The 16,964-nt window shown below is 39.2% G+C and overlaps 1 protein-coding gene across 1 annotated transcript in view; it reads right to left on the bottom strand.

Annotated features, from left to right (window-relative positions):
- Window positions 1-16,964, bottom strand: part of lsamp (limbic system associated membrane protein) — a 365,491-nt gene that overhangs the window by 16,678 nt on the left and 331,849 nt on the right. The window contains exons 5-6 of the mRNA XM_033977510.2: window positions 7,100-7,231; window positions 3,151-3,271 (exon numbers count right to left, since the gene is read on the bottom strand). Coding sequence (XP_033833401.1) covers window positions 3,151-3,271; window positions 7,100-7,231 — 253 coding nt within the window. The remainder of the gene's footprint in view (window positions 1-3,150; window positions 3,272-7,099; window positions 7,232-16,964) is intronic.

The following is a 16,964-nucleotide window of genomic DNA, read 5'->3' as shown; positions in this document are numbered from 1 at the left end:
ACTGTAAAATATCAGGTAATAATCAATTTGGAGGGTTTTCTTTGCCAAATTGAAACATTCTTTGAAATTCTCACCAAAAATAAACTCCCTCTGTGTGGATTTCTGCGATTTCTTTTGGCTGTGTTGTCATACTGTTCGGAGTATTGTGGCGCTAGAATAATGAGTTTTTTCAGTTTGAAATGGAAATGTTTTCGCCTTATTTGGCAAACCTGTCAGCAGTAGTTTTGGAATCTGTCAGAATGCTGAAAAGAAAGAAAATACTTTTGGAGGCGTTTCAGTTTACCATTTGTTTCCAGCCAGTACAAACTCGTTTAAGCATCTTTGTCTTACTCACTGGAGTTTGTGTTTTCCAGATGGAAAGTGAATGCAACATTAGGTAATCAAAACAGGAGAGGAACAAAGCCGGCTGGAGGTGCGCTGTACGATGATGTGGCGATGACGGAACAATCTGTTTTAGTCGTGTCGTACACCACATGTAATAATGTGTTTTTAAAGAACTGATATTACACAAAATGGACTCGTGTGAGGTTTAAGTCGAGTTTGAGCACTGGTACCTCCTCAAAAACAGACCCGGAGTTGTGTTTTGGTTCATTTACACATGTTTGAGCGACCGTAGTTTATTAGTCTGTTTAAATCTCCAAACTTCAAAATGCTCCGTTCCACCTTGTGATGTCATGAAGTGGTAGTTTTCAAGTTAACATCATTTTGTTCAGGGAAAAATGGCAATTCCAGGGATGAAATGATCCAAATGATCCTAGTGAAGGTGTGAGTTTAAAATGCACGTGAAGCACTTCCTGTATCACCACATGATGATGTCACAAGGTGGAACAGAGTGTTTTCTGTTTGAGAGAAGAACTCTTTTTTTATGCAACAAAACACAACTCCAGGTCTGTTTGTGATGAGGAAACGACACTGGAACAGATCAGAAAATACCATAAAGTCGGATCTTTAAATGAGGACCAACTGTATAAAAAAATAAAATTGCATTATCAACATTTTTTGCTGAAATTTAAATTGACGTGTTGATCCCGTTTATATATATATTCATCCCTTTTTATTTAATTTTTTATTTTATACAAAAGCACATTTTTTTTGTTTAAGTTGTTCTATTTAATATTTATTTATTTTTCATGTATTTATTTATTAATTAATTCATTCATTTAATTATTTATTTATTCATTCATTTATGTATTTATTTATTTTTAATGTATTTATTAATTAATTAATTCATTCATTTATTTATGTTTTTTTTTTTCATTTATGTATTTATTTATTTATTACATTACATCCTAGTTCATTTAACATGTATATTTAGATGGAAAAATGTGACAGTAAATATTAATAGGATCAACATTTCATATTTTAAGTGGCAATAAATGCTAAAAAAATAAAAATAAATAAATAAAAAAGGAACGACACAAACATTTTATGCAGAAACTGATTTGATTTGCAGGAACTATTTGGAATATACAGAGTACACAGTATCTACGAAAACATCAAAAATACTTAACAAAACGACCTTTAGAGGAAACACCAGTTACTTTATTTACCAAAACACTTTTGAACTTTGTCATTTAAAGTCTCAAGAAAATGTGATTTAACATTTAACATTCCCAAAAAAAAAAAACCCAAACATCTTTAGCTTTACGTACATCAAACTCACTAAAACACACGACGTTTCCAGTAAAGTGAAAACACAATGGGCTTTTCAAAAATGTGATGTTTCTGGGAATCCTGAGTCTAATAATGAGACTTTATGGCGGCGCGGCTGAGGGGGGAGGGGTGTTTGCTGTTGTTTGTGCTGGAGCTAATGGCCTGCGCTCTTTAATGGGCGGAGTGAGCGCTCGTACACAGCGAGCGCCCGTACACAGCGAGCGCCCGTACACAGCGAGCGCGTCCAGCCTGTCAATAGGCAAAGGTGAACATTACACACAAGTGCTGCTTATAAAACATTATGTCAGATTAGGATCGACCTCGCGGCTCAGGAGAGGATTCAGTTTCTTTTCAAACACAGCGTGAGGCACAAGGCAAAGCGACGGGTCAAACTGCAGAATGATACAGAAAAAACACGTGTGTGAAACATGTAAAATAAAAGTTCTTCTCAAAACAACAAAAGATTCAGTCTCTGAGAAAATAAATATGTGAAAAAACAGGACCCAGCTCAGACTGAAAAAGTGCACTGTGGAACTTTACTGCGTCTCTCCATGTCTGTGTTAGATCTTTGTCATGTTTTTATTACTCCCACTGACTGTGACTTGCCTCTCCACAGATCTGACCTGTACATTGGATAAAATTACATAGTGGATCTTTAACTACAGCGTTATCATAAAAACAGAGGGTCATTATTTGAAACAGGTTTAGGAAGTGGGTGTAGTAGAAGAAGTAGAAGTAGCAGTAGTAGTAGTTGTAGTAGAAGAAGTAGAAGTAATTGTAGTAGTTTAAGTAGTAGAAGTAGTATTAGTGGTTGTAGTAGTTGAAGTAGAAGTAGTAGCAGTAGTAGTTGTAGTAGAAGAAGTAGAAGTAATTGTAGTAGTTTAAGTAGTAGAAGTAGTATTAGTGGTTGTAGTAGTTGAAGTAGAAGTAGCAGTAGTAGCAGTAGTAGTAGAAGAAGTAGAAGTAATTGCAGTAGTTTAAGTAGTAGAAGTAGTATTAGTAGTTGTAGTAGTAGAATAAATAGACGTAGTTGTAGTTGAGGTGGTAATAGTAGTAGTAGTGGTAGTAGTAGTAGTAGTAGTAGTGGTAGTAGTAGTAGTTGTAGTTATAGATATAATGCCACACAGAGAAAATTACAATTTTAACTTCCCAAAGTAAAACTTGTGCTGAGTACTTTAACTCCAAATGCACCTTTTATGTGAAATATCAGTACATTTGATGAAGTACACAGTTGTGCTGTTGTACTGTACTGTAAATATCAGTACCTTAGATGAAGTACACGGTTGTATTGTAGTACTTTTCTGTACAAACAGCTTTAAGCCTCATACTTCAGCAGACTCACCTCTTGTTGAAGTACACAGTTGTACTGTACTGTAAATATCAGTACCTTAGATGAAGTACACAGTTGTGTTGTAGTACTGTACTGTAAATATCAGTACCTTAGATGAAGTACACAGTTGTGCTGTTGTACTGTACTGTAAATATCAGCAGACTCACCTCTTGTCGTCCTTGAACCACTCAAACTCGGGTTTGGGCACGGCGTTGGCGTCACACTGCAGCATGCCCACTCTGCCCACCGGAGTCTCCGAGCTCTGGATCTTCTGTATTGTCGGAGGATCTACGCAGAAACAACATAAAGATCAGACACGGGATATTTCAGGTACAAAATCACACCTTAACACCCTGCGCCTCACGTGTTAAAATCCTCACATGCCTTTGAAAATCATGCTCTTTCAACATGTCCTGTGCTTCAAATAAGGCTCCGGCTTAAAAGAAAACCTCTTTCATGTCCACCAGTGTTTTTTTGATCGGTTTTTCTTGTAGACCAAAGGAAATGGTAAAAGTGGAACTGCACTTTTATCAAATATTGTGTTAGACCACGGAATAAGAATGAATAATGAAAATACAGGTGATATTTTATTACGTTTCTGGAATAAAAACAGTGTAAAGATAATGTTTGTATCTATATGTCATGTGTGATGTCATGGTTTTCACTCATGTATTTGATAGAAATTATGAAGTTAATTAACCCAAAGGTAAAAAAAAAAAAGGCATCTGGTTTCATAACAGAGGCCTAAAAATGCTAGAGTTTACATTTTTAGCTGAAATGTCAATAACTGGTCAATCGAATTACAAAAGAAAACCGTCTATACAGCACAGATCAATTATTCAGGACACACTTGGTTTAAATAATGCACGGGTCAAGGGTAAAGCTCATGTGGAAAAGTGGAAATGTTTCCCGTTTACGAGAGGCAGAGGCTGGAATCTGGTGGGACCAAAGCAGCGATGGGCAAAAAGCTTAAATTCAAAGGGAATTTCTGAAGTGAGAGCAGGATTCTAAAAGTCTGAATGTTCGCTATTCATCCGAGCGCTGGAGCTAACGTATGCGGCGCTCATCAAGTCGTCCACGGACCCCTGACAAGATGCAATTAGCCCTTTCACTTTCAAACGCCTAATTGTCTGCTACGTCAGTCTGAAGTGCGTCAAATGTGATGCGGATCAGTTCTGACAAGATTTCCAAAAATATTACACTCAAAAGGTGGAGGCAGACGGGGTTTAAGGGTGCTCCACGACTTCTAAGACTGAGCTGCACCACGGAGATGTTAAAACGCTCTCGATTTAACTCGTCTGTGGATGTATTTACGCCACCGGACAAAAGTTTTGGACGCACGCTTTTTATGTTTGTGTGGATTTTCACTGAAAGTATCGAAATTATGAATGTGGAGTGGAGTGTAATCAAATAAAAAAAACGTTTTGTATTTTAGATTCTTCAAAATATCCCTTCCTTTTTGCGTCGGTCGCTGCTTTCACGGACTTGGTTTTGCGCTGTTGAGCCCTGACAGGTCACATCTGCGGAGTGGAGACCATGTCAGGTGAAGCTCAGTGACAGAAGCAAGAGTTAAAATGTGCTGCATAATTTCATACGTCTTGCTTCATATTTTGATGTGTGTCTAAAATCGACTGTGTTTTCCAGACTATAAGTGTCACTTTTGTTCATAGTTTGTCGTTGGTGCGACTTATTCTCAGATGTGACTTATATGTGAAATGATTCAAATCTATAATGTCACATGTTGGTTCTTGTCACAGTGACAGTCGTGCGAGGGGCTCTAGACTTGGACCAGTATCTACTCCTCCTGAACCACTCAACATTTAAAATATCAACATTTAACATTTACACATTAAACACTGAACTAAAATAAAATCACATTCTCGTTTTCTCTGGAGTTGGTGGATTTGTTCAGAAGTGACACCGAGGATGAAGAATTCAGTGGATTTATTGATTTGGAGTGAGATCCAGAGTAAACTTGTTGTTTTTTCTGCTTTATTTATCTGATTAACTGTTAATATCTTACGTTAACAAACCAGACACGTGTTCAGTTCTGTCTGTGCTTCATGGAGCTGAATAAATATAAATGTGTTACGTTAGCGTGATGTACTGATATTCAGCCTGTTGGTCCACATTTTATTATTATTATTAGAACTTGACTTTAAAGAGAACATGTCTGTTCTTGGTCACTACTTCCTGTTAGCGTCACTACTTCCTGTTAGCGTCACTACTTCCTGTTAGCGTCACTACTTCCTGTCCAATTTTGTCTCTATGTTTTAGCTGAATCTCACAACAATAATCCTGTTAATAGATACTGTTGTTCTCTATTTTATTCTTATTATTATAACTTGACTTTAAAGATAAAATGTCTGTTCTTGGTCTCGGATTTTGTAAAATAAATTTCCCCAAAAATGCGACTTATCGTCCAGTGCGACTTATGTTTTTTTTCTTCATTATTATGCATGTTTGGCTGGTGCGACTTATACTCCAGAGCGACTTATAGTCTGGTAAATATTTTTTTATATAACTCAAACGTAGTATATAACTAAGCAGCAAACATAAAGAAAAAACACTGAATAAGAAGCTGTGTCCAGACTCTTGACTGGTGCATGTACAGATTGAAATAACACATTTGTTTATTTATTTATCCATCTCATTTAGTTTTAAATCAGTTTAAATATTGATCATTTCCATAAAAAAGTACATGATGTCCTCAAATACTATTCTCCATTTCCTCAATCAGGTTTTATTTTTGTCAAACCAAACAAGCAAAATGAAACAGCCGAGTGCTTTATTATTTGCGCAAGACTGGCAAAGAAAATAAAAGTGAAAACACAATCACATTTGAATGACTTTATACACCCCCGTTTCTTGCAATCAGCAGCTGTAATCCTGAAATTACGGTAAAATAGTACTTTTTTACAATAGAGTTTTAAAAAATCCAACTTGAGGAATATTATTTGTAAAGTAACAGACATTTCATGCAGTTATTTACACAGATTTGACGTTAAATTCTTAGTATATATGTGTTTGGTGAGTTTTGTTTTGCATTTGAAGCGTGAAATCAGAAAATCGTGAATGTATTTGTACGTTTTTTGTCTTGATGCAGGGCCGGTCCAGACTACAAGCAGAATGAGCTGCTGCTTAGGGTCCCAAGGCCACTAGGGGGCCCCCAAGAGCCCATGCAGTTATTATTTTTCCTTCAATTTTTATTTTATTTCTGGAGGAACACATAGTACAAGCACAATCCTTCCAGTTCAGATACTACATGAAACAGCAATATTATTCAAAGTACTTCTTAGTCCCAGCCCATTTTAGTGTATTTAAAAAAGTAAAAAGTAAAAACAAAACTATTTACAAGAACCGGGGAGTCAAACACTGTAAATGCGTCAAATATTTCTTCACCCGAAATGGAGAAGTAAAAAAAAAGTCTGTTCTAAATGAGGCGAGAAACTTGATCCACTTGTTCCAAATACAATAAAATTTGTTTATTCGAGTGTTTATTGTGTAATTTCGCTTTTCCATCCTAAATATTTCAGATACTGTATCAATTCAGCCGTCGCCCATACATTTATACAGAAAATAATACATATAAATATCAAGTTTTATTGGACACAGGCCTTGTGTGTTTACATCAGCCTAAATATCCCTCTAAAACTATTACATTTGTTTAAAATATCTACTGCTGCGTTTGTTTTTGAGTCGGGCAGAGGTGAGGGCAGCTCTGTGTTTACACCGGAGCAAGGACCCGACGTAATATAAAAGTAAGAACACTGTCGCAACTGGAACACGTTAAAATCCACCAAAAACTAAGAAAAAATGTCTAGAATTTCAAAAATCTTCCCCTTCCCCTTCATATGTTTGTGTTCTGTTCTTGTGACTGTGGTAGTTGTGACATTTTTGGATGTTTTCAGTCTAATGTTGGTCATAAAAACACAAAAATAATGGGTCAAAGTGATGAGAGCAGAGTCAGAATGTTGGGAGGGGGCCCCAGAGACAAACTCAGCTTAGGCCCGGCCCTGCTTACACGTGCTCATAAAGTGCAGCACAAACGTGACGGTGTCGTGTCCGGTGTCATGTCCGGTGTCGTGTCCGGTGCCGTGTGGACTCATTACTCACAGTTGACCACTACATTGACGTATTTGAAGTCGGGCGTGGCCACATCGTTGCTGGCTTTGCACTCGTATCGACCCGCCTGGTTTCGCATGATGCCGATAATGTCCAAGAACTCCTCTCCGTCCAGTGGCTCCGCTGCAAGACAAACACAAAACACACACTTACGTCAGTTATTTTGTAGAATAATAACGGATTAGGACTTTTGCCGTAGCGATTAGCAATTTAAAACAAGATATTGGAACTTTTGGATGGCAAAAAAGTCTCAAAATGTCAGCTATAACAGGAAGCTAAAAAACATGTAGATATTTTTACTTATCTGGCATTTGGCGAAGAACTAACTCGTTTTTGTAGAGCGTGAACAAAACTCTAGCGTCAATTTTTATTTTTCAACTGAACTAATTGACCTTTTCAAACCATTCGGAAGAGCGTGAAGATAATCACAAACTGAAACTGTTTTAATTGGCGAAATACAATGGGATTTGCATTTAAAGGTGCACGATGTAACTTTTCTGATGGCGGTCTGATGGAGGTCTATCCTCAGACCCAAAACAAACAAGAACAAAGAGAACAACAGCGGGTCGTTAAAGGTTGAACAGGCTCGTGTGCAGCAGTAATCTGACCAGAGCAGCTTGGACGAGCAGCCAAACGTCTTCACTCCTAAAACGATTCGTCCAGTTGACAGATTTGTGAAGTAAATAATCTAAAAAGTCTCTCTGTGACTCTTTGTACTGAACATTTAACGTCTCAGATCCAGATGAGACACATTTAAAGCTTTTCACTGAGGTCTTTTCTGACCCACCAGCCTCTGAGTGTCTCTCTAACAATCTGACCCCCCCGTCTCCTCTCGTCCCATTTCTTTTCGTACCTGAGGTGAAACCCTTAAATGAGGACAATAAAAATAATCTTTAGGCTGTTCGTTTAAGTTGAGGAGTGAAAATGGTTTACAAAGTTGTTCTCCGGAGTGAAAAGAGTCCGTGCAATCTTCTCTCTCTCTCACATCCTCTGCACCAAACTCTTATCCTCCCTCGGGTCGACCCACGCAGGAGCTCTCCATGTGTCAATCAGTTCTGACGGGTTCTAGATGATTTCAACTGTCGTTTACCCTTTGAGAAAGAGGAGGAGGGCGTTGAGGATGAGAGTGTAGAGGATGAGGGCATAGAGGATGACAGCGTAGAGGATGAGGGCGTAGAGGATGAGGGCATAGAGGATGACAGCGTAGAGGATGAGGGCGTAGAGGAGGAGAGCGTAGAGGATGAGAGCGTAGAGGAGGAGGGCGTAGAGGAGGAGGGCATAGAGGATGACAGCGTAGAGGATGAGGGCGTAGAGGATGAGGGCATAGAGGATGACAGCGTAGAGGATGAGGGCGTAGAGGAGGAGAGCGTAGAGGATGAGAGCGTAGAGGAGGAGGGCGTAGAGGAGGAGGGCGTAGAGGAGGAGGGCATAGAGGATGAGAGTGTAGAGGATGAGGGCATAGAGGATGACAGCGTAGAGGATGAGGGCGTAGAGGATGAGCGTAGAGGATGAGGGCGTAGAGGATGAGAGCGTAGAGGATGAGAGTGTAGAGGAGGAGGGCATAGAGGATGAGAGTGTAGAGGATGAGGGCATAGAGGATGACAGCGTAGAGGATGAGGGCGTAGAGGATGAGCGTAGAGGATGAGGGCGTAGAGGATGAGAGCGTAGAGGATGAGAGTGTAGAGGAGGAGGGCGTAGAGGAGGAGGGTGTAGAGGATGAGAGCGTAGAGGATGAGGGCATAGAGGATGACAGCGTAGAGGATGAGAGAGTAGAGGAGGAGAGGGTAGAGGGTGAGAGAGTAAAGGACTTATTGCACATCCCACACATTGCACATTCCACTTATTGCACAATTCCCACTATTTCAGTCAGTTTGTGCACATATTCAGGACACATAGTGATGCTACTGTGCCTAAAATGTTACGTAGCATGGCATTAAACTTATCACGCATTCATACAGTAAGTTTTAAAATATCTGATCATCACCAAGACCAAAAAACAAAGACCAAAGTGTAACGCCGTAACGTGAAACAATCCACACAAAGCAATACCACAGGTAACTCATAGCAACAAACAACTGACGCACACTCAGAAAAGTCACATGGTGCGTCTTTAACCGCACAATTTATGGTTCAACCCAAGTTTAAAAAGTCAGACTGACAGAGATGCAGTTTGACACGGGCTGATGTGCTGTTTTACATGGACTAAGTGCAACGCCAATCCTGCGCGGTTAGCTTCACCGTTAGCTTCGCCGCCGCTGCCTCCTGACATAACACTCGAGCGACTATATAAAGAGCCCACTCCGTTAACACGCGCAGGTACGAACTGACAATCTAACAACGTAATGTATGGAAATTATACAGCGTCGTGTTGATTACTTGTTGATTGCAGAAAGTTCAGTTCCGTTCGCGTTTGTTCCGCACAATTCATGATGAGTGACGTATAACAGGCGTGTGCAATCAAACATCGAGTCTTAACGGTAAAAGAGTTTATAAAGTCCATGCGGTACATCATAAGAATCATACAACAAATTTGAATTGGTGAAGATTTTTAAGTTTACAAGTATTTTTCCAGGTTTTGTGTTTTGTTGGAGAGCGTAAACAACTAAAACCGGCAAGGACGCTACGAAGAAAAAACAGCAAGGACAAAGAACACGAGTCACAACTTTGACTGGGTAAAGGAGAAGAGAAACTATTAAAAATCAGCCTTCGTACAAAAAAAAAAGTAGTTTGCTAACTTCTGCGCTTTCCCGGGTTAAGTTCATTCGCACGTTTGTCCAATTTTATATCTCACAACTCAAATTCAAATCACTCTCTTGGAAAATAATCTGTGAAAAGTTAGTCCATCCATGTGCAAAAGACACAAAATGGACTAAAGACAAAGCTGAATCTAGAGCTGATCCGTTAGAAAAGTTTGGTTCACCTTTCGTAACATTGGAAAGTACTTTACTTTGAGGCTAACTTGGAAATAATAGGCTTGTAGTCATAGCAGCTGGTTAATTGGCACCACCGAGGTCCAAGCAGATAGTTAAAATAAAATGGACTGCCGCTGGAATCAAGGTATGAGTCCTTTATGTGGCGCTTCAAATCAAAGATAATACGATTCAAACTTAACATCTCCAAAGTGTGTCTCTTTCTAAAAAATACTAATTTAGTAATAATGGAATTTAAGTCGTTTTGTAAATTGTCAAGTTGTTTTATGATTGAAGATTGAACTTTTGAACTGTCTGCCAATCATCAAAACAACGAAAAACTCACGAAAACGCACATTTAGACGGCGGAACGAGGTCGTTAGATGTTGTGTTTTTTGAGTAAATTGACATAAATAACTGGAATTGGTAAAGTTTGTTTTTCGAAGTTAAAGAAGGACCTTTGTGTTTGACTTTGAGTAGAAGAAGATTTGTGTGACGTCGCTCAAAAGTACAGAAATATTAACAATCCAATATAATAATCAATTATCTAAATCGATTCATACTTTTATAACGAATTAAACAATGTTCTAAAGGTTTATAAAGTACTACATCTGGAAATAACATCACTGTTCACCAAAAAGCACATTATACTTCACAAATATTTATTGATCAAGTTAAACCGACAGTGTTTGAATAAGAAATGTGTAAATATGAGGTGGTTTTTCGCTGGACTGGGGTCGAAAGATCAGATAAACTGTGTCCAAACTGTGGCGCAGGGACCAAATGTGGCCCTCAGACCAATTTTTCTTGGTCCTCAAACTTCCTGAATTGGCCCATGTTACTTTAAACTGTACTTTTTACTGTATATTTCCGAAAATCTGCTTTAACAAGTCCATTTCAAATATTTAATGTGAGTGTGAATAAAGGGCGAGGTTCAGTTTAACTTTAATAAACACACGGATTTGAAGTGTTCACTGTGTTCATGACCAAACTATGGCCCTCGATCGGTCTCTATGTCTGTCTCTGTATGTCTCTGTATGTCTCTCTGTCTCTGTATGTCTCTGTCTGTCTCTGTATGTCTCTGTCACTCTGTCTGTCTGTCTCTCTGCCTCTTTGTTTCTGTCTCCCTGTCTCTCTGTCACTCTCTCTGTCTCTCTCTATGCCTCTCTGTCTCCCTGTCTCTGTCACTCTGTCTCTCTCTGTCTCTCTCTATGCCTCTTTGTCACTCTGTCTCTCTGTCTCCTTGTCATTGTCTCTATGTCTCTTTGTCTCTCTGTCTCTTTGTCATTGTCTCTCTGTCTCTATGTCTCTCTGTCTCTTTGTCATTGTCTCTCTGTCTCTTTGTCTCTCTGTTCTTTGTCTCCAGTCTCTCTCTGTCTCTTTGTCATTGTCTCTATGTCTCTGTCTCACTGTATCTTTGTCTCTGAGTCTCTCTCTGTCTCTTTGTCATTGTCTCTGTGTCTCTGTCTCTTTGTCACTCTGTCTCTGTCTCTATGTCTCTCTGTATCTTTGTCACTGTCTCTCTGTCTCTTTGTCATTGTCTCTCTGTCTCTTTGTCTCTCTGTTCTTTGTCTCCAGTCTCTCTCTGTCTCTTTGTCATTGTCTCTATGTCTCTGTCTCACTGTCTCACTGTATCTTTGTCTCTGAGTCTCTCTCTGTCTCTTTGTCATTGTCTCTATGTCTCTGTCTCACTGTCTCACTGTATCTTTGTCTCTCAGTCTCTCTCTGTCTCTTTGTCATTGTCTCTGTGTCTCTGTCTCTATGTCTCTCTGTATCTTTGTCACTGTCTCTCTGTCTCTCTGTCTCTGTCTCTCTGTCTCTTTGTCTCTCAGTCCGGCCAAACTTTGGACTCTCTTCGTGGTTTATCATCAGAAAATGGCCGCTGTACTTTCTGTTAAAACCATCCACTTAAATTTGAGTTTTTTTGACACAACTGACACTTTCTCACAGTTTTATGGGTCAATCTGTAAAACTGCAGAGAAACGTCAATCAAACATTGAACAACAGACGACTCCTGAGCAGAGAGAGACTTTACAACGAGACCAAAAGCAGTGATAATTCAAGATTACGTTCCTGTTTTTAATGTCATTTATATGAAGTGTATTTTCTGTCAATCGACGTAGGAAAAGCAAATTAAAACACACTATGTACAGATTTCACGATGGAAAATATAATAATCGTTAAAGGCTCTGTACCACGTTTGTGCCTTAGTACAAATATATATATGTGTGCATCTATTTATAAAGCTGTTGTTCTTTACACTGACGTCAAACGCTCTTCTGGTCTTACAAAGTTGTGAAAAGTGTTAATAAGCTCATCCTGGTGAATAATTAGGATGTTCAGATGCGTACGGTAAGTGAAGAGTAAAGCAAACGGTTTAAAATGAACACGTTTTTCTGTTATTCGCATTTATTAAGTATCAGAAGGAGACAGGAGTAGTCCTCTCCCCACAGCACGCGCAGATTGGAAGACATTTGTCAGGAAGATAATGTGTTTTTCAATTAAACACTGAAATTAACACTACAAATGCTTCCCATTTCAAACCACTGACTCAAACCACCAAAAGTGCATTACTTATTCAACAACTTATTAAGCTGACGTATTGTATATTGCCTGTCTGAAAGCTTTAATTAACAGAGGCGTAATATCTGCAAATGTCAGGGAATATAAAGGCGTGACACCAAACAATGCCACAGGGACTATCGGGCTCATATCTGACTAATTGTTTAATGAGAAATGCAGCTAATTACGTGTGCGAGGGAGACAATGGCGGGTCGGAGCAGACACGGCGGCGGCGGCGGCTCGTGTTTGTGCCCTGATAATTGGCTCTTATCACATCTGAAGATACGTCTGATATCGTAAATCGCATCTTAATCTATTAATGCTGCCAATGTGGAAGGCAGCAGCGCGTAATTACACCAGACGCCACAGACTCCACCAGTAATTTCATGCTTTCTGTGCTTTCCCAGACACATACATACGTCGTGTTGACAGTTGAGAATGGATAAACACTTGATTTGGCACAAACAACTCAACACGGCAACTACGAAGAGTCAGACGTGAAGCTGCGGTAAAAACAAATGGAAGTATTTATGTGGAAATAATCGCGGCGCTATGAAAAAATAGTTTGTGGTTTGGTTGTGTCACGTGGATTTGTGATTGTTAAAGTGCGTATGACAGACACTTTTAGCTTAAATGTTGTTGTCCGTGTAAACCACATGTGTCAAACTCAAGGCCCCTGGGCCAAATCAGGCCCTCCACATCTTTTAATGTGGCCCTCGACAGAATAAATTAAAAGGTATGACGGTCTTAACATGTTATTTTATCAAGAGATACACCATTACACTGCTATATTTTTACATCTATGCAAATGAATAAGCAATGTTTGTAAGTTGAATAAGTAATAAATACAGAAATAGTTAATTAAAAAGTTTAAAAAAGTAGTTACATTTATTTTACATCTGGCCCTTTTGAGCGCAGACATTTTGCTGATGTGGCCCTCGTTGAAAATGTGTTTGACGCCCCTGGTGTAAACCTTCAGTCGTCCAGGTCTGATTCGTAGCAAAAGCCGAAGTTTAAATCTGTAACTGGACAAAAAGTTGTAGGATTGAAGACGTTTCTCTGCTCGTCCAAGTCTCTTCTTCAGTTCTGGTCAGACTGCGACTGGACACTGAAGGAGGAACTAACCGCACTGAAACTGGAAACAGCTTTTTTTTTTCAGCCTTAATTCAACCTTTAATGGCCCTACTTTTGTCCTCTTTGTTTCTTTTGTTTGCTTTGGGTCTACAGCCCCATCCTCAGACCCAAAGAGTACGTCCATAACAGCGAGACAACTTTATAACTCAGCTCTACTTCCTACAATTTTCATCTTTTCTTTGCAGCTTTTCTTCACACGCTGCCACTAAAGTGAAACTGTAATAAATATTTACGTCAGGTTCTATTCCACGACACATAGTGATAATTAAAAAAGATGAATATCAGTACATCACGCTAACCTAACACATTTATATTTATTCAGCTCCATGAAGCACAGACAGAACTGAACACGTGTCTGGTTTGTTAACGTAAGATATTAACAGTTAATCAGATAAATAAAGCAGAAAAAACAACAAGTTTACTCTGGATCTCACTCCAAATCAATAAATCCACTGAATTCTTCATCCTCGGTGTCACTTCTGAACAAATCCACCAACTCCAGAGAAAACGAGAATATGATTTTATTTTAGGGGCGTTTTTGTTCAGTCTTTTAAATCACCGTAATGTTGATATTTTAAATGTTCAGTGGTTCAGGAGGAGTAGATACTGCAGTGATAAAATAATTTACTTGAATAATTCCACATATAAGTCTCATCTGAGTATAAGTCGCACCAACGACAAACTATGAACAAAAGTGACACTTATAGTCCAGAAAATACGGTAATTACAAATAATTTTACTGCGAGTGTTAGTCATTATTATCTTTTCTCTGCGCTGGTCCCTGACAGTTGTGAAAAGTGCTTAAAACTCATCACCGCGAACGTGAGAAAATTACTCTGGACTTGTGCAAACTCGTCGTGTTGTTCACGTTTTTAAAACAGTAAAAATCAGAAGCAGAAAGTTTGAAAGTTTTTGACAGAAAGTTGGATGAACCTGTAGGTGCAAGTTGAAGGTAATGTCTCTTATTTCTTTATTCTACGAGAAAACAAGAATACCATTTTCTTTTAGGGGCATTTTTATTCAGCTTTTCTCAGATGTTTTTTTTGTTTTTTGTCTTTTAAATGAGTGTAATGTTGATATTTTAAATGTTGAGTGGTTCAGGAGGAGTAGATACTGGTCCAAGTCTAGAGCCCCTCGCACGACTGTCACTGTGACAAGAACCAACATGTGACATTATAGATTTGAATCATTTCACGTATAAGTCACATCTGAGTATTTTATTTTTATTTTATTTTATCTTTATTTACACAGGGGGGACCCAATGAGACACTTGGCCTCTCTTTTTCATGTTCGTCCTGTTTAAAATACAACACAAACTGAAAAAACAAAACAAATAAGTCCATAAAAAACATCAATAACAAGAGCAGGAGTGTGTGTAAAAGTTTGTTATCAGATTATTAAATTGCAATTGTGTCACCAACGTGTCCAGTTTTGCTTTTCCTTGGAGCATATTCCATTTTTGTGAAGTAAAACAGCGAAAAGCGTCTTTCCCGTCTCAGTTCTGGTGCAGCTCGTCTTTAGTCTTATGCATCATGTGATCTGGGGTTAAATGTTCCGGTATCAATAATTAACAAGTATAAGCAAGTATAAGTCGCACCAAAGACAAACTATGAACAAAAGTGACGCTTATAGTCCAGAAAATAGGTTATGTTTGTATGTATGTGTATATATAAAACCAACAGATACAACTTTTACTGCTCTTCAAACGTAATCTTGAAAGTTCCATCTATACATTTACCCAAACATGAGCACATAACTGCATATCACCCACATAAAAATCTAATCATTTTCAATTTGGTAAAGCTAATATGAGCTCATCGGCTGGCAGCTGTGAGCCAATAGCACAGATCTAGGTAAATTTAATAGAAAAAGACAATTATGTGTGCTTGAATGAGAGAGCAAACCTCTGAAGACCAAAGCAAATGTAATAACCACAATAACATCGACTCACCGTTCCCTAAATGCAGGTAAATACTAGAGGCATTTTGAAGAGGGAAATGAGGTGTGGAGAGGGGATCTCTGGAGTAAAAATCATATGAAATGATAATAAAAAGTGTAAATGTCAGCAGTCTGAGAGGCTATATTCTCACTGCCACTGAAGCATGGAGACCAGCAGCTGCAGAGTGTGTGATAGGGGAGGTTAGCGGTTCTGCTTTAACGAACACGCCGCCGTTAAGGGCACAGCGAAGAAGAAGGCACCGCTACAACAACAGTTATATAGTAAAGATGTAGTCTAGGTAACGCACATGACCGTTCACACCCTCGTTTCTGCGTCAGACGCTTGAAACTCTGTGACATTTTTCAACCCTGGCGTCTGAAATCTGAAGAGAAACGCGGGTCCCCATAGACTTTCATTTCATTTCATTCATTAATTTATTTATTTTAAGCACAAATATCAACTCCACTTAATGCACATTTCGCTTTTTTTTCGTATTTAAGCTTGAAAAAGGAGTGGGAAGAAGAAGAAAATGTATTAAATCCCACCCCGTCCTCCATTAAGTTAAATTAAATGCTTGTTTATTGTTTCCATGTAAACTCCGCCCTCCTGACGCCTCAGTGGAAACGCAGCATAAACTCTGTGGAGTTTCCTGCTCGACTCTACGGTGACAAATATGTTAAATGATGCACTGTGGAACATTACAGGCAGTGCAATACAATTCGTCTCCATGGAGACAAGCAACTGGCGGCCATCATTCAGAAAAAAAGTTGCACACTGCGTCTTTAATGTCTCTTTAAATCAGAAGTTAATGTGATAAAACATCTAATGTGAGACTAAAACCAGGACTAGACCAGGACTAGACCAGGACTAGACCAGTATAAGACCGGACTAGACCGGGACTAGACCAGGACTCAACCAGGACCAGACCAGATCAGGACTAGAACAGGACTAAACCAGGACTAAACCAGGACTAGATCAGGACTAGACTAGGACTAGACCAGGACTCGACCAGAACTAGACCAAGACTAGATCAGGACTCGACCAGGACTCGACCAGGACCAGACCAGATCAGGACTAGAACAGGACTAAACCAGGACTAGATCAGGACTAGACCGGGACTAGACCGGGACTAGATCAGGACTATACCAGGACTAGACCAGATCAGGACTAGAACAGGACTAGACCAGGACTAAACCAGGACTAGATCAGGACTAGACCAGGACTCGACCAGGACCAGACCAGATCAGGACTAGAACAGGACTAAACCAGGACTAGATCAGGACTAGACCAGGATAAGACTGGTCTAGACCGG

The sequence above is a fragment of the Periophthalmus magnuspinnatus genome, chromosome 13 (assembly GCF_009829125.3).
Source record: "Periophthalmus magnuspinnatus isolate fPerMag1 chromosome 13, fPerMag1.2.pri, whole genome shotgun sequence".
NCBI classification, from domain to species: Eukaryota; Metazoa; Chordata; class Actinopteri; order Gobiiformes; family Gobiidae; genus Periophthalmus; species Periophthalmus magnuspinnatus.
The sequence above is the reverse complement of the archived record's forward strand: the minus strand, read 5'-3'. Positions and strand labels throughout refer to the sequence as shown.